Below are 24,104 nucleotides of genomic sequence, written 5' to 3'. Positions count from 1 at the left end.
CAGCATAGGCAGGCAGTCACTTTAAACATGAACCAGTCACACACAACTGCTCTTATCCCCAGAACATATTATTTATGAAAATCTGTTCATATACAGAGGTGGTACTTCTATGAGCATGTTGATCTACTGTGACCCTGCTGAGTATTTATGTATTTTTGGTAATGTGTTTGCATATTGTGACTATTAATGCTTAGTTCATCAGATATAAGAGGAAGGAAGAGTTAGTTGCATGATCTCTTCGTGTGAAATTGTTATCATCTGCCAATCAGGAAACTTAAGGAAGCTCAAAAGCAGTAAGGGAAATGATAAAGTGACCAGCTTTCTAACTTGCAGCATTTGTTACTTAATACTGTCATGCAGTAAAACAAAGCAAACTGGCAGAGCAAAACATTTACAGATTCCTGTATGTGACTACAACTACACGTTAAAGTGTCCTTGCTGCTGCGAACCAAAATCAAACAAGATAAATGAAGAGAGTTTTTCAAGAGGAGGTATGTCTCTCTATGTTCTGTGTTGATTTTTTTATGCCACAGAAGATTTTTTGCAGGATACAAATATTTTCCAGGGATTGTTATGTACAGTCATATTTGCATATGTACAAAATATGGATCAGTGTCCTTTGAGTTTAAGGAATTCTATAGAATATTTTGAGGATTCTTTTACCAATTTGATTAAAAGTATAAATGTGTAAATACAAAATTTGTAAAGATTTCTGTAAGATCCAAGGAAGACTATGAAATGTCTGTGATATATATTGCACTATTTGACATTTTTTATCTGACATCTATTTTTCAATAAGTGAAAGAAATGCTATTTTCTGTACCCTTTCTATAAATTAACTAGAAATAGGTAGATTTCTATTTCTTGGGGGGAGAAAAAGGTAGATCACAAAATCATGGGATGGATGAGGCTGGAAGGCACTTCTGGAAATTGTCCTATCCCAAACCCTGCTTAGAACAGGGTCAGCTACAGCAGGTTGCTCAGGGCTTTGTCCAGCCAGTAACTCCAACATTGGGGACTTCAAAGCTTTCCTGGAAAACCTGTTCAAGCAGTTGACTACCTCACAGTTAAAGGGTGTTTTCTTGTGTTTAAATGGAATTTCCATGATTTCAGTTTTTGCCCATTGCTTCTTGTCCAGTCAGTTGTCACCACTGAGCAGAGCCTGGCTCTTCCTCATTCCCCACAGCTGGGTATTTGTACACATGGATATCATCTTGCTGAGTCTTCATCTCTCTGGGATGAACAACCCCGGATTTCTCAGCCTCTTCTCATGTGTCCAGAGCCCTTTTGCTGGACTCCCTCCTGCAGCTCCATATCTTCTCCTGGGGGTCCCAGAACAAGACAGGGCACTGCAGGAACACCTCCCTTGAGCTGCTGGCAGCACTCTGCCTCGTACAGCCCAGGGTGCCTTTGATCTTCTGTTCTGCAAGGGCACACCATTGGCCCATGGTCAGCCTGTGCTCTTTGCAAAATGCTTTCCAGGTGGATCTCAGCCTCTGCTGGGGCCAGGGGGTATTCCTCCCCAAGCAGAGGACTCAGCACACCTTCCTTTGCTGAATTCCAAAAGATTCTTGTCATCCCATTTCTCCAGCTTCTCCCGGTCCCTCTGAAGTAAAGATAGTCGCGTAGCACCCACTTCTCCCAGTTTTGTAGCATCTACAGGAATCAGAATACTGATCTAAAAACTGGAATAGTTGCATTTAGGCAGCAATTTGATAATAATATTGCTTGGTATGCATTGTAAGACTTCTATTCCTATTTCAATGCTTCCAGGAAGGTTTAGCCAGTGTATGATATTTCCCATATCTTGGCAATGTATAAGTATCCATTTATCCTCACATTACCCTATGAGTAAAATACAGAGTTTCATTTCTGGAAGAGTGTCATGGGCAGGTGTAATTTTCCCAGAGACACTGAAGCAAGTAAGTCACTGGTCTCAGGTGACATTTTCTGGTGCCATCCTGTACTCACAGCCTAAGAGCAAAGACAATGGACTGAGAGGGTAAGAATTGAGAGTGCTTAAGTCAATATTTAGTGCCTGCTTTCTGTAGAAACCACTACAGGTTACCTGACAGTATTTCACTTCTGACACACTGATAAGGTGGATAGACTGGGCTTATTACAAACTGCCCTGGAGAGAGCTAGGGAGTGAGCTAAGAGTTGAGGAGTCTGGAAAACAGGTGCTTGAGTACCCTTGGGGCTCTCCCCTGTGTAGCAGGATAGACACACACTTCTGAGGCTGGCCAGGGGAGAAAGAGGAAAGAAGAAAGGCAGAAAAAATCATCCAGTTTGGGCATTTTCATCCCAATAAAATCTATTTTGATGAAATATGAGGAAATATTGCTTACAGCAGAATATGTATGGTTCTTCTGGTCTAATCCTCCAAATAACACTCACAATCATTTTGACATGAGTGTTCTTTCTGGCACCTTCAGTACTAAGGTGACTTCAGACCAGAGAGAGCTTTACCACACCTGTCTGAAGAAGACCAGTCTGGGAGAGAATGGAGGTCCTGGAGGCAGAAAATTCCTAAAAATACGATTGGAAATTCCTAAAAATATTATTGGAGCCACTTGTTTGGACACTGTACAGAAGGTCTGGATTGCTCAGCTGAATGGTTCAGGGCTCACCACAGCTCCTACATTGCCCATCCTGCCTCCAAGCAGAGAAAAAACAGAGTACCTGGCTATGTGTTGGGGCATTCAGCCGGGGTGATCATTTCTTATGAGGAAAGGGAATGCTTACAGACCCTGCTATTCCCACTGCATGTCCAATGAAATGTCCAGAGTGTGGAGACAATGATGGCAGCAAACACTCCTCTAAGCAGACAGGGCTGTGGATGATTCCTATGGCAGTGTCCCAGATGAGCATTTCCATGAGAAAGCATGAAGGGTACCTGCAAGATGGGGCTGCACTCATGTGTAGGAAACCTGAGGGAGATTTTGAAAGAACAGGAGTAATCAGAGCAGAGAGGGAGATCTCAAGAAAAATGAAACAAAGAAAATAAAGGAAAGGAGAGCAGACAGTTGCCAAAGAAAAGGAAAACAAATGCCTAGAAAAGGAGCATGAGGAAAGGAGGGGGAAAGTGTTGAGTGACTGAACAGAAGGGCCAAAACAGAGAAAATATGATTAAGAGGCTAACTGGAAGGACAACAGGTCTCAAGGTTCTCATGTGCATTGCTGGGGTGGTCCCTGGGAGCATGGGAAAGTGGAAATAACTGTTGAGACAATATCTCACAGAGAATTCAATGGCCAGTCCTCCATACTGCTTGTACTTGAGATTCTTCAGTATCGCTTCCCAGCAGCCTTGCCACATCCTAACTGTAGCATGGTGATTTACAAATATGGATGCTGCAAGAGATAAGCAGGTTACAGTGAAGAGTCTGTCTCTGTTGCAACCCCAAGGCCCAGCTTCAATCCTGAGGACGTGATGGAAATGTCACATCAAGCCAATTTCAAGGAAATGTGACTCGCCTTCTCAAAATATTCAAGATTACAGAATGACTTGGAACATCAGGGTGGGTTTTTGCTTTCACCACAAGTGGAGTCAGTTTGAAATCAGCATCCTGAGATGACCATAAAAATTAATATAGAAGGGCTGATTAGTAACAAAATATTACCACGTTTCTCTTTTTCTTGAGTTTGTAAGAATTTAATTCAGTTTTAAAATTATTCTTAGTACTATCTGTAATCAAGAAAATTGCTGCTACAAAGTTGCACTGCTAGGCAGTGCTAAAGCAAATGAAAATTTAACCAGAGTTGCTTCTTCATGTAGAAAAAAAAAAAAAGCTGGGAATAGAGAAATCTTTTCCAAAGAGTTTTAACCTCCTTGGAGAAAAGGGAAATTGTACATAAGATGAGAAATGTTTGACAAGAGCTGACACCAGTGTTTGACTAACTTTGCTCAGTCCTCCATACCACATGAATGAATGTAGAGTCACCCTTTGCAGATGCTCACACTTCCTTAGAAATTTAAATTGCCTACAGTGATCTGGAACATCTGACTCCTTGGTTTCTGACACTGAAGCAAGATAAAATTTGAAGCAGACTATTCTGTATGGATGGAAACCTCTAAGACCAGTGGGAATTATGTAGTTTGAAAAGTGGAGACCCATTTGTGACAGGAATAAATACTGTGGTGCCCTGACCTTGGTTGGCCACCAGCTGCTCACCAAGCTGCTCTCTCACCCCCCCCCTCTTCCTTATTCTCTACTTCCCCTCAGCAATATCCAGTCATTCCCTGGGAATAGGAGCTGCAGTACACATGGCAGTTGCTTTAGAAGTCAAATGTCTGGACAAGAAATGCCTCATCCCATCTCAATCCTCCTTCCTCCCAGGTTTTATTGCTGAACATGATATGATATGATACGTTATGATGGGAACATGATATGATAATATGGGAACATGATATGATATTATATGATATGCCATATGATATGGGATATCCCTCTAAGCTGGGGTCAGCTGTCCTGGCCATGTTCCCTCCCAGCCCCTGGCTCACCCCTGTCCCACTGGACTCTGCAGAGTTGGTGGGATGGGGTTGGAGAGACAACCCTGGTGCTGTGCCAGCACTGCTCAGCAGCAGCCAAAACACTGGTGTGTTATCAACACCATTCTAGCTGCTAATAAACAGCACAGCATTGTGATCTCACAGGATCAGAAAGCAAGAAAACCTGACTTTCTGATGGTACAGTTAGGATAGATATGTGGAAAAAAGTAATTGTCAGTCATGGTCTCTGCACTGAATACAGTGAGTGTATTTATCATCATGAGAGTCCATGGCCTCTTTATCTCAACCTACTTTGTTATAGGCAGTATCATGGCTATTCAGTTAGTTCAAAGAAGAGGTGCCTGAAGCACCTTCTCTGCTTGGCTTTTCTAAAGGATATTTTTAAAAATTAAGTTTTGCAAAACCAAAGTACACTTCAACATGATTTTCCTTTATTTTTTTTTAATATTCTCCTTTTTCTTTCGGAAGGTTTCATTATCTCTTTCCAGAGAAGGAAATATGTTTGATACTCCTGGACTCATTTGTATGATTTTGTGGTATATGATGCTATTTCATTCCTTGCATGCTGACATCCAGTGTATGGAGTGTAAGTACGTTTTTGCAGATATAATCTGAGAAACAAGGTTTAACCCTTCCTTTATCAGAGATACTTGCAATGAAACTGGCAATTGTTATCTTAAACCTGACAGATACCATCCTCTGTATTCAACAAAAGCAATAGCATATCCTTACTGAACTTATGCTGCAACACTTTCAGCAGACACACAGGAATCACCTATTACAAATGTGAATGTGGACTGGAGAAAAATGGGACTGTCCTGGGAGAGCAGCAGGAATTTCTCCAAGTACAAATGTATCATCATGGACAGAGGCATGGAATATATAGACACAGAGGTAAACTTGCTATTCATTGAGAGAAATAATTGTACCTTTTATCAATTTCATTTACTCTGAAAAAAAATGAATGTCACAGATAACATCTGACATGTGGCTGTTTGCAGTCTACAGCTTGATCTCTTAGGGGCTGTGGAAAGCCATCAGCAATGCCAGGGTGCATTTACTGTGAGATGAGCACCCAATGCATACTAAAGAATTGAAATTCTGACACCAAAGTAGAAAGAAAGTGATAGCCTGAACTGCAGCTATGTTGAATCATGAGCAGGGATGCAGCTGCTGAAAAAAAGGGGCATTGAGATTGAGACCTCTAGAGACTTTAAAGAGACATAGCAAGAGACCCCCCACAAAAAAAAAAATCCCAGAAACACTGCCATGGATTATGGTAATCCTAAATTCTTCACTTGTTTCCCAGTAAACAGGATCATGCCTGTAGCACAGGCTGTGTTATAAACCCACATTATCAAAAGAGGAAAATAGGAAGCTCAACGGAGATAAAGATGGCTTATTTAGCCTAGCAAAGTAGGTGCCTTAGAAATACACAGTACAAAATACATCACATCTTTTTTGAAGATTATATGTATAACAGCACAGACAGTTTTTAACCCCTGAGCAGGTCAGATGAGGACTTTTGTTTTGCTTAATCCTTCAATTAAATTCCTTTGTGGCTCCCCTATGTATTAGCCATCTTCTGTTATCCCCCTGGGCTACTATTAGTTTCCTAAAATAGTTGCACACTAGTGTAGTATCCAACTCCTGAGCTGCAAAGTTTTTTGTGTAGTTATGTCTTTGATCCCTCAGTTCCATTCTATATCACCCTTGAGTGCTAAAGGAGAGAGCTAGTTTTTGAACCAAAAACATACATATACATGCAATTGCAGTCCTGAGTTGCACTTCCATAGCCAGCCTCATCTAACATCAGAAGAGGAAAAGCAGAGAAATAAAATACCATGTTCTCTTTACAGGTGGATAGTCCACTATGCAGCTTTCCAGTGGAACTACACATGCCTATGCACAAAGGGCTAACCTTTGTCATTGAAGTGCCAAACACAAACATCTCAAAACAATGCAGCTTTCTCCCTGGAGGTAATGTATATGATCTGGCTAAGGTTTTATGCATTTGCAATCTTTTAAAGGTAAATGCTGCCTTAGAAAACAGTTACTTACATAGTAGGCAACTGCTCTATTTTCTATTAAAAGCTTTTTTCCCCAGATCTGTTAAAATTATTTGCTCTGTAATAAATGTCTCCATCATTCTGCAAGAGATGTATTACAACAAATGTATCCATAAGTGCATTATTCTCTTTTATACTAAGGCTCCAAAATGCTAAGAAATTACAGTGGTTTAAGGGTGGAGTCAAATAACACTTCTGGCTGTTACAAATTAAGATGTTAGTACTTATTTATTGAATGCCTTTCTACTGGGCTGTTGATGAGTTTGTTGTGACCCATTTTTCCCTTCCTTCTCAGCTCAGAGTTCTCCATTAAAATTCCCTGTCCACCAGGGGTGCAGCAGTTGTGTGTAACTGGGGTATTTCAGACAGGACAGAGGTGATGGATCAGCAGCTTTCTCATGTCTGAGCACGGAAAATGCTCGCTGCTCTTCTCTTCCTGTAGATTTGTCAGCGGAAACATTCATGGTGACTCTCAAAATATAAGCCAGAATACCCAAAACTTCAGTGTGTCTCCCCTGCTGGTGCTACCTTCCAAGTGTGCAGCTTCCTCAGAGGATTGCCCTGTTCTCCCATAAGGTTGCCCTCTTTATTGGGCACTGGAGAGGGATGGAGTCAGTAGCACAGGAAGCCTCCATGCTTTCACTGAATTTAGGACATAGCACAGTAAGAAGCAGAAAAGTGGTTGAAGAAGAGAGGAAGAGGCTGAGCATGCCTGCACAGCCCAGCCAGGAGGAACCTCTAAAACCAACGAGGTTCCTGTTTCAATGTGCTCCAGAAAAGCAAAAGAACATGTCGCTGTCACCCACATGAAGGTGGAAAGATCTAAGGATGAGCCTGCTAGATTGGAGAGCAGGAAAAAGTCCAACCTCACTTTAAAAGTCTCAGCTTTTTAAATCTTCTGTGTAAACACATCAGGAGTAGTTTCCTGGATGTTAATTGCAAAAGAAGAAATACTTATCTTTGTAGCAGCATGGATGGTATTAAAAGGCAATGTGCCTTCCTTTACATGTGGAATGCTTCACTGACAAGTTTCACAGTTCAGAGGCAGTTAAAGTGGAGTGAGAGTAGAGTTTTCTCTCAGTTGTCATTCCTAACCCAAGCAATAACTAGCTGGGCTTGCAGGTGTCTAACACAGCTAAGTGTGTGCCATGATCCTCCAGCTTGGAGGAGTCACATGATTTTTCCTCACCATGGATATTCCTGTGTTTGCAGGCATGAAGGGCTCAGCCATTGAAAACTTCTCCTGTGTGATTTATAACATCTTCCTCATGAACTGCACTTGGCAGGCAGGAAGGGATGCTCCAGCAGACACACAGTATTTTCTCTACTGGCAAAAGTCAAAGTAAGTAGGTCTGCTTGAGACAGGCAAGTCTGAATTCTCATTCAGCACATCACAGTGCCCATGTTTAACTAAAATACTTTGCTGTATGCAGAGATGAAGAGGAGATGGAATGTGAGCTTTACATTAAAGATGAAAATTGCAGAAATGTGGGATGCATCTTCCAAAACGTGAGCATAGGGATTGAAAAAGCTTACTTCCTGGTGAATGGGTCTAGCAAAGACTCTCTGATCCAGTTCTATGATGAGTACATTGACCTGTATAAAATTGGTAAGTAATTGAGCATTTTGCTTTATTACTGTTTTATAAAATAAGGAAGTGGGGAATTTTTCTTGAAAAGCATATTAAAACAAAGTCTGTAGCTGTTGCAGGATCCTGCACTGCAGGGCAGACTTAGCTTCCAACAGCTGACAGAATACAGCTCCAAAACTTGACTAAAACAAGCAGAGGCAGCCTGAAGAAAACTGCTGAGACAAGAGGTGTGGACATAGTCATGGATTCCAAGTAATGCTGGTACCTTCAGCACCTCAAGGGCTGAGAGGCACCTACTGCTTCACAGCAGGGAGCCCTGATGGGTTGGTTTTCAATGGTCAGATTTTCAAGGCCACCTTTCCTAAGGGCTTATTTTTCCATCCCTTAACTTCACACCTCTCTGAGAGCCACAAGAGCTACATGTCCTAAAACCAGAGTGAGGTTCAGCTTCCAAATTAGGATGGCGTTAGTTAAATATGTGGGTACCTCTGTGAATTAGGTATTTAAGCCCCAAGAGAAATCAGGTCACACTGAGTCAACTATATTATAGGCACTCCAATTCAGATGTCTTGAATGCATCATGAATAATACCAAAAACACAAAAACTTCCTTCCTTTTTCCTATGGAAACTTGCATTGTCAATGTGAGGTTGGAAAACAGATGTAGAAGAAAATGGCACTCTGCTGATTGCACTAGTGAATTACACAAAATCTTTCATACCTTTTCTTTACATGAACTTCATTTACTTCAGTTGTCCAAAAACTGCAGTGATATATTCTCAAGTTTTGGTTAAGTATTTTACGGCTATTTACCAGATAACTTCAGTTAGCACCAGCAGCCCACAGTTGTACATCAGCTGCCCCACCTTCACATGCATTTTGCTGTGAAGGCAGGAGTTGTGACTGTTTACTGACCATGCCTATATTAATTATTCCATTTTTCCCCCAGAAATACTCACTGCTCCATTAAATGTCACTGCCCATTGTACCAGAGATCCTATGAGTTGCATAATTACGTGGCATCCACCCCTTACAAGTCATGTGGAAAACACAAAGTGTTTTCAGTATGAAATTAGCATACAAAATAAGGTAAAAACAATTTCTTGGTTTGTGTTTGGTACCGTACCTATGCTCATGCATATCTATAATATGTACATTTCTGACTTTATTTGTTAATTTGTCTCTCATAAGCTGTAGTGTCCTCCTGCTACAGTTTTCCTGGTCTCATATCCTAGCTGTCATCAACTTCTGCAGCTCAGAGGCTTACCATGGTAGCAACTGCTCAGCCACAAGACCATTACAGGAAAGATCAGCTAAGGGTTAAACATAAATCTACAACTACAATAAAGCAATACATCCTTAAATCTCATTTGTTTATTAAAAACAAGATCAACAGCTTGCAGGCTGTTCGGATTATCTGGATTTTGTATCTTTCACGCATTAATAGTATCTACCTTGGTACCTATTGGTACAAGGAGCAATTGCAGCAATGCTGCTTTCCAGCTGGTTGGCATAATTTGACAGTAAGATCTTGTGTGAAATGTTTATGAAGTTTTACATAAAGATATAGATCACAATATAACAATATAGTCAAAACATTTATTTGAAAGAAATACACGTTAACTCCTGTTTCCTGTGCCACAATCAGAATGGGTGGGGTTCAGTGTAGATTTCTACATTTGAGTAGGAAATTCATCTCCTAGGCTGAGACACCGTAATGCAGGTGTCTGCAGAGGAGCACGAATATCTCCTGGGGGTCACTGCCACCAGGGCTCCCTGCTGTGGAGCAGTAGGTGCCTCACAGCCCTCCAGGTGCTGAAGGTCCCAGCAGTACTGACATGGAGATGGCAGCTAGAACTCACACCCTCCAGGAGAGACCAACAGAGGTAAGACAGCTAAAGCAGCACCACACAACTAAGGTTTAGGCAACTCATTTGCACCCTGCTCATTCCCAGCACAGGCTGATGACTTCCCTCACCTCCTAAGCTGAAAGCACTCAGCTGACAGTGAGTGATGGGGAAATGCTAGGCTTCTTTACAGTTAAAGACACACTGTGGGTGTGTTTTCTGTAATGAGACATCCCTTCCAGTTATACCCTTCTGACTTTTCCATAATGCTGGCTATCCTGATATTACATGTGATAGATGTTTCCAGGACCTCAGCTTTTTGATGCTTTCTGAAGTCATTGCTAAAAGTCACTGCTGTTGAATTTGTTCACTCATTTTTGAACCTATCCCTTTCTTCAAAATGTTCAGGTTCTTTGATCCAGGTCAATGTTTGATTCCAGTTAATTAAGTTTTGATTGCATAGGATGTGTAAGCAGCTCTTCACAGATAGCCTCTGAGCATGGATAAGTCTAACAGAGACTTTGACAGGAAGGAGGGTAAATTCGCTATTCACGTCAGTTTTCACAAACTATTGTGAAATCACAGCTTCCAGATCTGCTGTGTTTGTAGGATGATGTGATTGCTTGCGTAATTTGGATATGGATGAGAATGCATAGTGTGTATAAAAATACCCTTAGTGGTAAATACATCTTCTCACACCTACTGATAAATAATTAATATTTCCTTCCTTTCCTAAAAGGAAGCGTAGGAAAACAAAACTGAATAAAATGCTGTTATCCTGGGAGATTACTGGAGAATTATATCTGATTGATTTTTCAGTTCAAAATAACTTATGATCTTCAAAAGCAAGAAAATGAGAACAATCTAGAGAAACATTTGATTGATAAAAAAATAATAAAAATTAAGATTTGTCATTGTTTTGCAGGATGAGCCCACAGAAGAGAAAAAGCTTCCTCATGTAAGTATTCTTGTTACATACGAATTTGTGCTTTTGCCTCCTTAGGCATATAAATACCATTACAGAAAATACACTTATAGAAATACAGGTTTTGTATCAATGTAGCAATGAGAATTCAGAAAAATATGTTCCTGTGATATCTTTAAATGTAAACTGAATATATCCACTTTGGATGGGGTAGGCAAAATTTCCAGTGCATTTCACAAAACTTCATACATTCCATCTATTGCACAAATAGATTTTGTTCCTGACAGATGTGACATTTTGCTTACTAAAAACCTGAAATACTCTTTCTCATTGGAGTAATACCACTGATAGCTCAGGACAGCTAGGCAAAGGGAGCACAACAATCTTCAAAACCTGGGGAATTTAATAAATACTGTCGGTCTTCCCTCAAAAAATGAGTGGTCTTCTAAGCCTTGGAAGGGCTTGACAGATTCCAGACTTTGTATAAAGCAAGATGAGGCCAAATATAACTTATCTGTTATTGTATTGTCTCAAGAACATTAAATCTTTTTAGCAATGAGCGACACCATCCATACATTTTAAACCCCATTAAGATTGCAAGGGGAATTTACAGGGTGCTTCTCCAATTTCTGCTTTGTGTCTTTCAGATTTCTTTAGGGTCCACAAACAAGGACACACCAAAAAAAAAAAGTGTTCATAAAGCATAATAAAAGAAATCAAAGACAAAATAAACTTACAAAAATTTTAACCTTCAAAAATGAGATAGTTTTGCAGGCAAGATAGTGCATACCTAAAAAAAAATAATCATACAAATCTTTTTTTAGAAATTGTACCAGAAAATTTACCCACAAACTTTAATATTTGACTTTAATATTGACGTTAATATTTGACTATGAGGTGAAATGCAGAGTCTAATCACTTTCCTTTTAGGTAAGGAATGATAGATATGAATTCCAAAATTACAATGAGAAAAAAAGATACACTCTGAAAATCAGAGCACGTGGGAAAAACTGTCTTGTAAGCTCAAACTGGGGGGAATGGAGTGAACCCATTGAGTTTGGTAAGACCACGAATTTTTTTTTCAGTATTACCTTGTTTGCTTCCTTTTCTTCCTTATAGTCACATAAATTAATAAAATCTTAATTTTGACCCAATTACATGGAAGGAACTGGATGGATTTTATTAATGGGAGGAGTAGCTCCAATAGTCTGGCAGCAGAGCCTTTGATTAGCTGGCATTGTGAAGGCAGCAGTTACTCAGATGCCAGGGCCACAGAAACAGAGACAGACCCACTCTTGTCTTTGGTCTGCTGTGATGAGGCTGCCTCTCTGTTCTCTTAAGTTTTTATATGAATATCATCCTCTTCCTTCTGCATCTTTCTCTTCACTAATTTTGCTCTATTAATTGTTCTGTAAGTCAGTTTATTCTCTTTTTCCAGAACTAAAAAAAAAAAAAAAATCTCTAATTTTAAATATCTGAAAAGGTTTAAAATGTATTAAATCCCTCTGCATTTTTGGACGAAATTCTATAATGAAGTCAAGTTGAAGTCCTTCAGAACATTAAAAAAATGTAGTGAAATTCTCATTCCTTACATCGTACAGTCACAAAGGCAGCTTTTTACCATGCTAAAATATTTCTCTCTCTTGCCTGTATCAGGTCAAGGGAAAGATTACTTTATTTTTGTGATTTTATTTCTGATTGCACTTGGAACAATCTCAATTACACTTCTCCTGTATTGTCTTCTCAAAAGGTAAATCAACTTTTTTTCTGTAAACACTAATGACAAAGTATTATCTATATGAAACACATTCCTACAACCTCCTACTTTCCTAGCTGCAAATTAAAATAATCTGATTATCAATGTCATGAACTATTACCACCAGGATTGCTGTGAATGGCCCTTTGGCATGCAAAATCACTAAGTGGAAAAGGGGGAAAGGATGTTGAAGTTATTAAGTGATTGATTCTACCAGATCCTACAAAAGCTTTTTTTTTCCTATTTTTAAGCATTTAACATCCAGGTAGCTTTGAAGCCATTGGCTATATACAGTACCAGGCAAAAGGGAATCCAAATTAACATATTCTTATTGTGAGAAAACTTCTCACTCAGGGGTGAAAGTTATGTCACTTGATTTATTCAAAGTAATTTATTAATAACTTATTTACTGTGATTTTAATCACAAAATAAAGTTTAATCACCCAAATGTTAAGTGTAATAATAGTTACCTACCAGTTACCCCACTGAAAATATTTTATTTCTCATTTAATTTGTAGAGCAATAGATACTCAATCTTGAAAGTAAAAAATGTCCTTAAGTTACACCACAAAATGTTTGTGTGAATTATATTAGCAGTATTTTCAATTTCTCCACAATCCCATTTTCTACCCAAAGGTACTGCAGTTTGAAGAACCTATTTCCTCCCATACCACAACCAAGAGACAAATTCAGTGCATTAACTGATGAAGATATCCAGGTATGATTTCTTCTCAATTCAGTCAAATTTGTTAACTACAAACCACAACAGGCCAAAGACTAGAAGAACTGACTTATAAAAATAAATGTTAACATTCAGTCCAAAATTAATTCCTGTCATGCAAGCTATTCTGCTTTGAAACCTGAAATGCTCTATGCCAACACTGAAACAAAAGATTGTCCTGAAGATATTTGCAGACATATTTTAAGACCAGAATTTACACTTTTACTGAGTGTAAATTTACTGTAATTTCTGTGTGTACCAGCTGTGCAAGGTTGCTGTTCATACTTTAAAAAGACCCAAAGTGAGGATGCATTTTCTATTAGCATTTTCAACCACCAATGGTCATAATATAATGTGAATATGTATTTCATAAGCCTGACCTATACCCATGTAAAAATCCCGTCACACTTAGTGTAAATCAACAAGGCTGGAAAGGCTTAACAGTTAAACTTCCTCTTGCTTCAACAAAGGATTTGCAATTTCAGTGTTTTGTACAAATTGTATTTGACCAGTTCACTGTAGCATCCCTGTGCAGCCTATTCTGTGTGTTTATTTAACCTTACTTTTAAAAAGCCTTTTTAATAGCTTGGTTTAATGCACCTAAAATCCATTACTTTTTACCCTTATTCCTTTCCTGTTTACAGTATCTTACACACTTGCACACTGTCAACAGCAAGTAACTCTTCTCTCTTTCTACACACATGACGACAACCAGGCTTCAAACCATTCATGCTTGGCTAAAGCAAAGACATTCTTGAAGTCAGTAAATCAGGTTAGTCATTAATTGCCTAAAATTCAGTGAGCAACACCACGCATTCCAATGAGGATTCCAAAAGTGACACATATATTTTCCTTCAATTGTTTACAAAGAATCCCCAAATCTCTCACTACTAAAACTCTCCAGTTTTGGTAACTGTATACCAGCTTGCTGTCCTGTTTAATTTGTGCTTGGTCCTACCACCTTTGGCTTTCACAGAAAGTAGGTAGGACTGTGACTTAGATAGGTTTCTTCATGCACCTTAAGTCATAAATACCCGGTTTCTCACTTCCTATCAGGCAGCCAGAGCTAAGGCTACAGAGCAGCAGCAGTCCACAGTCCATCACATTAAATAATATAGCTAGGAAAGTAACAAGCTGTTTTTGTAAAATTGAAAATTGAATAGTGATTGCTTGCCTTTCCTGAACTTGAGTGGCTTTCAAATTCCTGTGCACAGACACTACCAAACACACTCAAATCACTCCACTACAACCCAGAGGCCTTTGTGGATGAGGTCTGCAAACTGTTGCTCAGGCACATCCATGCAGGGAGCAATGCAGCAGCAGCTGCCAGAGTTAAATGAAGCCCTCACATTACCTAACACTTGCCAACCACTGCTGTGAAGATAATTCATATGATTTTGACATGTTTAAACAGTTTGATCTACTCTTAAAATCTAATTTTTTTTTACCTCTTCTCTCCAAACTCAGTACCTTTAACACTGATTGAATGTTGTAATTCTTCAAAGTTATTAAAATAACACAGTACAAAAAGTACATTTTCAAAAGCTCTCCTCCACTGAATACCCAACACTCTCCCTGACATTTAGTGCTAATGGGTTTTTGAGCTGTTTTGAAACCTGCAATATCCTTTGCTAATCACACCTATTTAAAGTTTGCATTTCCTCCTTTTCCCTCTGTTTACTCAATGACCTTTCACATTTTCTAATTCTTTTCTCCTATTACACAATACTTTTTCTGAGATAGCTGGAAAAGCTCATGATTAAAAAAACCTAACTCTCTGCACTGCATCCTTAAAACAGTCACGTTAAAGAACTGCCAATTTTATTTGCTGTAAGATCCTACCAACCAAATCATTTAGTGCATCACACAACTTGCACTCCTCTAATCCATTCTATTTTACTCATCTTACTACAGACCAATGACTTTCTAGTCACTCTCCCCATATGCTTTCCTCACCATTACCGAGTTTTATCGCCTCTTGCTTGGAGTTAAATATATTCCAAGAACTTGCAAGATACACTCTTTGTGCATTTTCCTTGGAGAACAGTAAAGTAGCCCAAAACACCATGACCACAAAGCCCTGCAGTGCTTTACCCATTCTTCAGCTTTCCTAGAAAAGAAGTTTCCAGAACACCCTGGTTTGATGTTCCACAACATACCCTCGGTACAACAGCAAGCTTGCTTTTTTATCTGTTTTCCCCATCAGTACTATCCCTCCCATTTTTTTTTAATTATTTATCTTCCCTCAAAACTTTAAACTCCAAGTGCTCTATGAGTACTACAATCTTACCTAGCAGTAGGTACTCTCCTAGAACTCTAGGTTAGCCAATGTAAAAATGTGTGATAGCAACCAACATATTTTACCTGCATGCCAAGCAAATGCCTACATATGGAAAATTCTGAATAAATTCCTTCTATTTTCTCAGCCAAGGCTGTCCAGTGTCTAAACCATCTTCTGTTCTTTCTCCTGCTGACAGCAAGTACTGCTCAGATACATTGAAACATTCCTTAACTGTCCTTAAAACTGTTTTCTCCTGCCTTGCAATCATTTATTAAGTATTAAAAGACCAAGATGGGATGCCTTTGGTACTGCTGAAACTAATGTTCAGAATGATACCAACTTGTAGCCTACTGCATGATACAAAATTTTCTTTCCCTTTAGACAGAATATGTAAATCTATCAACGAAAAGTCACGCTGAGAAAATAACTACAGTTGAGGAATGATCCAACTTTCCAAAAACACACCTGATTCCCCAACATGAAAGAAAATTACGGATCCTGCTGACAAGTACTTCAAACCAATCTATAGAAGAATATAATCACCTATAGAACTGTTTGCCTCCTTAAAATCCACTTAAATGGAGCAGATAAAAAAAAAAGGGAGAAAAATCAGTGAAATTTGTTCTTTTCCTTTTGTTCAAACCCACAATGCCTGGCAACTAAGCTTTTCTGCAAGCACCTACTTTGAAGAAGTGCTTGAATCTTGCTAAGAGGTTCTTCACAATGTGAGACAAGCCCTCTTAACCAGAATGAAGCTGTTACTTTTTGTTGTCATTGCTATGAAGCTTCTTGCCTCTCATTATAATGATTTCCTGTAGGCTGACAGCCTTGCTGTATAATGCCACAGCAATTATACTGTAATTTTTATATGCCCAGTTATTTTCTAAAGCACAAACCAGCTATTTAGAATGTGTTAAAATTTGCTCTCTGGTCTTTCAATCAGCACCACCAAGCTATCCCAATATGTGCAATTAAGTTTATGCAAGAACAGAAAATAAAATTATTTGTCAAATATAATTACTTATACTGGTCTCAGTCAGCCATTTCATGAGCTCAGTATTGCAACTGTAAATAGACCTCTGCAACACTGTGATCCTGTGCAGTTTTAGTATGTACATCAGTAACACAAATAGCATTGAAAGCCTTCAAAAAAATCCAACAGTTGTTAAGAAATGAAATAAAATTTAATAGCTAGATCTTAAATGTAAAAATTCCTCACAAACACATTTTAGTTTCTCCCTTCAAAGGGTGCAAATGCTACTTCCAATGCCTTTTAAAAATAATATAGGCTTTAGATGCCAGTATTTTCTTTTACAAATGCTGGATGTTTTCCTGTTTATACTATTCAAAATGAATGAATTTCAGTGTTTCAATAAGACAGAGAACAAATGGTTTTTTTAAAAGACTCATTTATTGTTTGCCTCTTACATCCCTAAACTGCATCACACACTGGAAATTGCTGCTGCATGACTAAGGGAAGCCATATATTAAAAATAAAAACAAACCTGAACACCACAAATTAGTTCATATTCAATGTACATCATAGGGAAATTGCAGTTCGTGTCCTGGTTTAGAGCAAATTTGGGAGGTTTTGTATCTTTTCCTATTTCTTTTGGTTAAACCTTGTTCTGAAGGAGAGATTGGGTGTGAAAGTCCTGTCCCTGTCAGGGGCTGCTGAAGTAACCACATTTGGCTTCTCTCACAAAGCTTGGACTCTCTCACAGGGAGTTATCCCATCATCATCTCTACCCTTGCAAGGCACTGATACAGAAAGAAACCTGATTAATGCTTTTTATAGACAAAATGTCTTCCCCTGCTCCCCCAGAGAACTGACTGGTAGGGTTAACACCAAATGACCTGCCTGCATGAGAGGGAGCTGCTACTGCCACACAGGATGTAAGAACCACTTGCAGTAGGTACATGAAGTTTGCCAGTAGCCTGCGTACAAAGTAGCTGTGTAATGTCCTTACATTCACATACAGATGTTGAAAGCAGTGCTTGTGCAACAGTGAAAGGAAAAAGTACACTCAGGAGGAAGGTAATAACCAGCCAAAGCCAAGCAGGTAATTTAAATACTTCATCTTGAATAGCAATCTCAGAAGGCACACAGAAGAACTCAAGACAGCTCAGTCAGCCTTCAATGAGTCATACAGTGACACTTTTTCTTTCTCAAGATATAGGGAGAGCTCTTAAAACGTGAAGATTAACACCTTGGTTTCCTCTACTGGTCCCTCTAGGATGTCTTTGCAGATTACAAAGTACAAAAGATTATATACATATGAAGAACAGCACATAGGTATTACATTATCTCAAAGAGCAGTTATGAGAAATTACTCAATCTGGTCTTCTGACCATCCCTAAACAGCAGTCAGTTAATACTGAAGGCTGACCTACTTTTACTGATCTATTATTTTACAGCTACATAGAAGCACACACATTCCTTCCCCCACAACCCTTTAACTTCACCTATTAGGCTGCAACTCATTTCAGATTAAATTCAACCTTCCACAGAGCTACTGACCACTGCTGCAGATGAGGCCAAACAGTGCCTGAATGGCACTATCAATATTTCCAACCCGCAGCAACAATACAATACATAGGTCACTCAGAAGTTGAAGGCATTTACTGGGTTCCTGGGTTTTTGCATGAATGCCATGATGCTTTCCATACTGATTTGACAAAAAAAATATTTATTTTAGGCTGTTTTACCAAGGGCAAGAGCATTACTTTTCAACAGTCCTTGGTACTTTGGGTTTTCCTAGCACTACAACCCCCAACCCCATAATTTAAGTAATAGAAGTTGTAAATCAATTTCTAAGAATCATGCAAAAAGCCACTTGCAGCAGCCCATCATACACTATCAGGCACAAAGAATAGGAGTGGTTTCTATTAGTATAACCCATGCTTGCCCACCCCTCCTCTCTAAAGATCTCGCATTTAATAATTTTTTTAAAAAGCTTATTTACGTAAAGGTATCAGAGGACCCATTATCTGAAACAAGTTTTGAAATACAAGAGGCTTTTCAAAGGCTTTTATGTAATAATTTCAACACAGACCGAGTAAGTATGTTTATTGTTTTACAGCAGAATGCCCCAATTTAAGAACAAAGTTGCTAGATGTTCAGCTGTGCAAAATGGTACATAGTGCTTCAGTACAAGTGGAAAAAAACATGATTTGTTAGCAAATGCTTTCAAATACAATTTTATGGTCCTATAAGATAGGACTTGAAACTGAAGACTGATCCACAGGCAAATGATAGTTTTTCTGCCTAAATTGGACCTAACAACTTTGGACCCAGAACCAACGCCACTCATTCCTTACTGCTGTAAAGAAAAACTGTCACACTGAATTGCCAGATTCAGTGTTTTCATGCATGTTACAGAGAAGTGGATCAGCCCTCTTATGTCAGTTTCTAGCCCCATCTACAAGTATAATCTGGCTCCGATAAATAAGACTCACAGGAATTTCTTGAAGGTCAATGGTCCATAATGGTAGTTATTCTACATGATCTGCTCAACTTGATTTCCAATTCTATTTAGGCTGTTTAAATTACTTTCTTGAATTCATCATACAGCACAAGCACGAAAGCACCCCCCATGCCTCTGAGAACATTAGACCATGCACCCTTGAAGAAGGCCTTTCCTCCTTCATCCCTTGCAATCTTCCGCCAGCAGTCAATTGTTCCAGAGTACATGATATCAGCTGCAGGAAAAGAGCAAAGAATTATTCTTAATTCCTATTTCATCTCAGGTAATTTTAACAACTGCCCTGTTTCACTTAACTGCTTTGTGATGTCCCAAACCACAATTTAAAACTGTAACACAATACTTACTAAAAATATTTTGCCCCCTTTTTAATATCTTTATTTAATCTAGCAATTCAAACAGGCAGTCCATTTTTTTTAATTTCATGTTCCATAATGAAAAATCCTCAGCATAAATCCTGATAATCTCAGGTTGAGCCTTACTGCATTTCCTCACTGGAGTACAATATAATAAACCAGATTTATGGAACAGTGAACTGCAACTCTGAGGATAGCTACTAGTAAAAAAACAAGTCCATCTTGTTAATGCTGTTTCACACAGCATTGACAGCTCTGTGGATCTGCAGCCTACCTCCTTTGCGTCCTGACTGCATCATCATCCTACGCCGCACTGTATCGAAAGGGTAGGAGACCACGCCAGCCACAGCAGTCACTGTCTGGGCAATCATCCAGCTGATAACAATGTGAGTATTCCTGGGATCTGGGAGCATGCCTGCAGTAAAACAAAAACAGCAATTGGCTTTTCACCTTGCACATCCTCCTCTGGTTCACTTCCTGCATGACAGCTATTTTACTAGATGAACTAGTATGAAACACTGTAGACCCATACTCTAAATTCACAAACTTTAAACATAGTGAAGCTGTACTTGCAAGACTTTTTTCTCAATAATCACAGTAGGTTACAATTTAAGCACAAGCATTCTTTTTAGACTGGCATGAGAAGACTTGACAATTCACTCTGCTTTTATTAAAGAAACATCACTAAAGTAAGTTGCTGTCCCTGTGGATATTTTTAAATTACAAACTAGCATCAATGGTTTATTTCCCCAAATGTCAAGCTTAAAAATTACTTTGCAAAACCACTGCTCAATCCCATTCTGCTAAACACACTTGGACTGGTCCAGTGTAACTTCAGTATGCACTAAACAAAAAAGAAATTATTCTTATTGTGTCTGGTCACCAACATACTCTCTGGCGTTAGGAGCAACTCCTGAAGTACAAAACCAGTACTTGCAGGTAACGCTGCTGCCTTTAACAATGGTTTTCCCTTGTATACAGCAGTGCCACAAATGTAGCACTAATATGCCCCTTCACATATCCAAAACAGACAATACAATTCTAAAAACAGGCTTTTCAGGTCCCCTCTGAAATATTACCTTTTGCTGTATCATAGATCCCAAAGTAGGCAGCTCTATAGATGATGATGCCTTGGACAGAGACATTGAACCCTTGGTACAAGCCACGCACACCATCAGACTTGGTGATTTTGACTAGACAGTCCCCGAGACCAGAGAATTCTCTGTCTGCACCAGCTTTTCCAACATCAGCAGCCAGACGGGTTCTTGCAAAATCCAAGGGGTAGACAAAGCAGAGGGAAGTGGCTCCAGCTGCACCACCAGATGCCAGGTTACCAGCAAAATACCTCCAGAACTGAGTGTGCTTGTCTACACCTCCCAAAAACACCTGCTTATACTTATCCTTGAAGGCAAAATTAAGAGCTTGAGTTGGGAAGTATCTGATGACATTTGCCAGATTTCCTCGCCAGAAGGACAGCACTCCTTGTTCCTTTGGAATACGCACTACACAATCGATGATACCCTTGTACTGCTTATCAGCAGCAATCTGTTTACTCGCATGTTGCACCTGCAAATAAAATCACAAATATTGATCACTTGCCTCGACAGGTCTATGCTGCAGCTAGGCTTAAACCTGCTTCCACTATAAAACAAAAGTTGTTAGTTCTGAGTGGCCATTGTTGTTATTTTAAAGAAAAAGACTTAAAATTGCTTCCAAGCTTTCTCAGAAATCAGGACTTTACAAAACAAGAATATAAAACTGCTAGCAATTCCTATATAACTTCCTGAAAGGAGACTGCAGCAAGGTGGGGGCCAGCCTCTTCTCCCAGGCAATTAGTGACAGGACAACAGAACACAGACTCAAGCTGTGCCAAGGAAGGTTTAGGGGGAACTAGGGGAGGAATTTCTTCAGAAAAAAAGTGATTAGACTTTGGAATGGACTGCCTAGGGACGGGTGAAGCAGCCATTCCTAGAGGTGTTTAAGACTGGACGTGGCACTTAGTGCTACAGTCTACTTTAAATTAGACTACGTGGCATTAGGTTGGGCTCCATGATCTCCCTGAGGTCTTTACCAAACTGATTCTGTGAGGTACAAGGGCAAGCATAAGACAAATACATCGGGCATACGTAGAGGTGAGAGCCTTTACTGACAAAGACAGGCCTGTGGTGGGAATCGCCATGAAGAGGCGCGTTAGGAGACAGAGGTGCCAGCCACAGGGACAGGGGCTGGAGGCGAGTGAGGAGCGGCCAGTCCCACGGCCGGGGCCGGCGCGAAGGTCACTCGAGTCACCTTGGGGCGCCACCGGGTCACGCCGGGCCGCGCGCGCCGGCCGCGCCCCGGCTCCGCCCCGCCCGCGGCCCAATCACGGCCCGGGCGCGCATCACGTGAAGGCCACCAAGATGGCGGCGGAGAGCGGCCGCCCTCCCCTCCCTGCCGTGCCCTCGGCGCCGGGAGCGGGGGCGGCAGGAAGTGACACCAGCGGCGGCCGCCCCCCTCGGCCCGGCCCGGCCCTCCTTCCCCTCCCCGCCCCGCATGGCGGAACCGGCTTCGGCTTCCCCGCCGCCGCTCACGTGACCTTCCCGCCAGCTGCCGCCGCCTCGCTCGCGCCCTTTGTCCCCGCAGGCCGCGGCCCCGGCCCCCGCCCACGCCCACGCCCGTCCCTCTGTCCTCGCCCGGCCCGGCACCCGCGGGGGCAGAGAGGGGCGCTGCCCACGCCCCCCGTTCTCGCCGACGCCGCTGACCTGGAGCAAGAGCTTGACCCGCTCGATGGGCGCCACCGCCGTCTTGCTGATGGCGGCGGCGACGCCGCCCGCCAGAAAGTCCTTGAGGAAGGAGATGGCCTGGTCCGCCATGTTCGCGCCGCGCCGGAGCCGCCGGGAGGGAAACGCTGGTGCCGCTCAAGCCGAAAGGGCGGGAGCGCCCCCGCGCAAGGGCTTAATGCCGGGCCGTGCCGGCCACGCCCCCCCGCCCCATTGGCCAGCCCGCAGCGGGGGCGGGGCTTGGGAAGAAAGGGCCCCGCCCCCGCCCCTCCCCTCGCCCTCCGCCCCGCTGCGGCGCCAGTGTCGCAGCGTCGCGTCACCCGGGCCGGCCTGACCCGCTACCGCCACCGCCCCGGCACCGCCCCGGCACCGCCCCGGCTCCGCCACCGGCCCCGCCACCGGCCCGGCCCCGCCACCGGCCCTCCGCCGGGCAGCCTGCGGGTCCGCCGCTGCCCACACAAAAATCCGCACACGATCGCCTTCCCAAGCGCTCTCCGCAATCGCTTTGTGCCGCTGCCAGTAGCGCCCGCCCCAGCCGGCACAGCACCCGTATCGCCCCGCACGCAGGCTCTGCAGAGGGGTCTGGACGGGCTGGACCGATGGGCGCTACTTGTATGAGGTTCTACAAGAGCAAATGTCAAATGCACTTGAGTGACAACAACCCCGTGGCAGACTGGCTGGAAAACTGCCCCGCGTAAAAGGGACGGGGGTGCTGGTGACAGCATCGGAAAATGAGCCAGCGTGTGCCCAGGAGGCCAGAAAGCCAGTGGCATCCTGGCTAAGAGGAGCAGGGCAGTAATCCTGCCCCGGCACTCAGCACTGGTGTAGCCACTCCTCGAGTACCGTGCCCAGTTCTGAGCCCTTTAATCCAGGAAAGACAGTGAGGTGGTGGAGCGGATCCAGATAAGGGCAATAGTGCTGGTGAAGGGTCTGAAGCACAAGTCCTGTGAGAAGCGACTGAGGGAGCTGGGGCTGGTTAGCCAGGAGAAAAGGAGGCTCAGGGGTGACCTTATTGCTCTCTAGAACCACCCAAAAGCAGGCTGTAGCCAGGTGAGAGTTGGCCTCTTCTCCCAGGCAACCAGCAACAGGAGAAGAGGAAACAATATTGAGCTGTGCCAGCGGAGGGTTAGGTTGAATGTTAGGAGGATTTTTTTCACAGGAGTGGTGAGACATTGGAATGGACTGTCCAGGGAAGTGGTGTAGTCAAAGTCCCTTGGTATATCTAAGGAAAGAGTAGATGTGGCACTTGGTGCCATGATCTGCTGACCTGGTTTTGGGTCTGAGCTTGTACTTGATGATCTGAGATTTCTGTTCCTACATAACTGATTCTGTGATTCTGATTCTGTTGAGTGTGAGCTGCTGGAGCACTGACTTTGGGGTATGGGTCTGTGGGCCCAGGCAGAGTCAATGAGCAGCACAAGCAAGTGAACTGGGAGGCTCTTTCTGCAGCAACTGCTGGAAGCCAGCCTAGGAGGGACACACAGCTTACTGCATGGGGTCCCTGTGGGGCAGCAGCAGCTGTCAGGTGGAAGGGAGCAGATTTCAGGCACTGTCCAGGCACTGTCAGTTTTGCTCCATGCTCACCACCCTCTGGGTAATGCTGATCCATGACATATCCTTCTTCCCAGGTTCTGTTCACACCTCCTTCTTAGCACTGCCAGTGCCAAGGGTCACATCACTGGACTTTTCTGTATGTCACTGAACTGATCCAAGACAATGGACTTAGCTGCAGTTTCCTGTGGGACAACAGAGGGACAATAGGACAGGGTAATTCCAGCTTCTTGTATGGGCACTTGAAGTTAGAT

General features: G+C 41.8%; 2 protein-coding genes across 5 annotated transcripts; one reads left to right on the top strand and one right to left on the bottom strand.

Moving 5' to 3' along the window:
- The first annotated feature begins 367 nt into the window (after positions 1-367).
- Positions 368-18,690, top strand: LOC139604177 (granulocyte-macrophage colony-stimulating factor receptor subunit alpha-like). 4 transcript variants are annotated; one of them, XM_071455226.1, is made up of 12 exons: positions 368-491; positions 4,979-5,096; positions 5,268-5,404; positions 6,370-6,490; positions 7,792-7,921; positions 8,013-8,188; positions 9,119-9,258; positions 10,942-10,974; positions 11,872-12,001; positions 12,598-12,691; positions 13,334-13,415; positions 16,081-18,690. In XM_071455226.1, exons 1-12 carry the CDS (start codon positions 468-470, stop codon positions 16,141-16,143), a joined length of 1,248 nt encoding a protein of 415 aa, XP_071311327.1. In that variant the 5' UTR covers positions 368-467; the 3' UTR covers positions 16,144-18,690. The 4 variants fall into 4 exon arrangements, 3 of the variants coding, with proteins under 3 accessions (XP_071311327.1, XP_071311326.1, XP_071311329.1); XM_071455225.1 differs by lacking the exon at positions 368-491 and having other exon boundaries at positions 4,861-5,096; XR_011683906.1 differs by lacking the exons at positions 368-491; positions 12,598-12,691 and having other exon boundaries at positions 4,861-5,096.
- Positions 18,691-18,754: 64 nt separating this feature from the next.
- On the bottom strand, positions 18,755-22,474 carry SLC25A6 (solute carrier family 25 member 6). The gene is made up of 4 exons (XM_071455229.1): positions 22,282-22,474; positions 20,620-21,106; positions 19,815-19,955; positions 18,755-19,401 (listed from the first exon to the last, which is right to left on the bottom strand). The coding sequence occupies exons 1-4, from the start codon at positions 22,390-22,392 to the stop codon at positions 19,244-19,246; spliced, it is 897 nt and encodes a 298-aa protein (XP_071311330.1). The 5' UTR covers positions 22,393-22,474; the 3' UTR covers positions 18,755-19,243.
- Between the last annotated feature and the right edge of the window lie 1,630 nt (positions 22,475-24,104).

This window comes from Agelaius tricolor, unplaced genomic scaffold (genome assembly GCF_023055355.1).
Source record: "Agelaius tricolor isolate 1412-34295 unplaced genomic scaffold, bAgeTri1.0.p SCAF_45, whole genome shotgun sequence".
NCBI lineage: Eukaryota > Metazoa > Chordata > Aves > Passeriformes > Icteridae > Agelaius > Agelaius tricolor.
Note: the sequence above shows the minus strand (reverse complement) of the source record. Positions and strands in the feature narration are given on the sequence as shown.

What these genes read in the sequence shown, in the direction of transcription:
- SLC25A6 (XM_071455229.1), bottom strand. Translation starts at nt 22,392, where the DNA reads ATGGCGGACCAGGCCATCTCCTTCCTCAAGGACTTTCTGGCGGGCGGC. An exon ending in GGGTCAAGCTCTTGCTCCAG is followed by an intron (nt 21,107 to 22,281) that starts GTCAGCGGCGTC and finishes TTTTATTTGCAG; the next exon opens with GTGCAACATGCGAGTAAACA. An exon ending in GATCTATGATACAGCAAAAG is followed by an intron (nt 19,956 to 20,619) that starts GTAATATTTCAG and finishes GTTTTACTGCAG; the next exon opens with GCATGCTCCCAGATCCCAGG.
- LOC139604177 (XM_071455225.1), top strand. Translation starts at nt 4,931, where the DNA reads ATGATTTTCCTTTATTTTTTTTTAATATTCTCCTTTTTCTTTCGGAAG. An exon ending in TGACATCCAGTGTATGGAGT is followed by an intron (nt 5,097 to 5,267) that starts GTAAGTACGTTT and finishes CAACACTTTCAG; the next exon opens with CAGACACACAGGAATCACCT. An exon ending in CATTGACCTGTATAAAATTG is followed by an intron (nt 8,189 to 9,118) that starts GTAAGTAATTGA and finishes TTTTTCCCCCAG; the next exon opens with AAATACTCACTGCTCCATTA.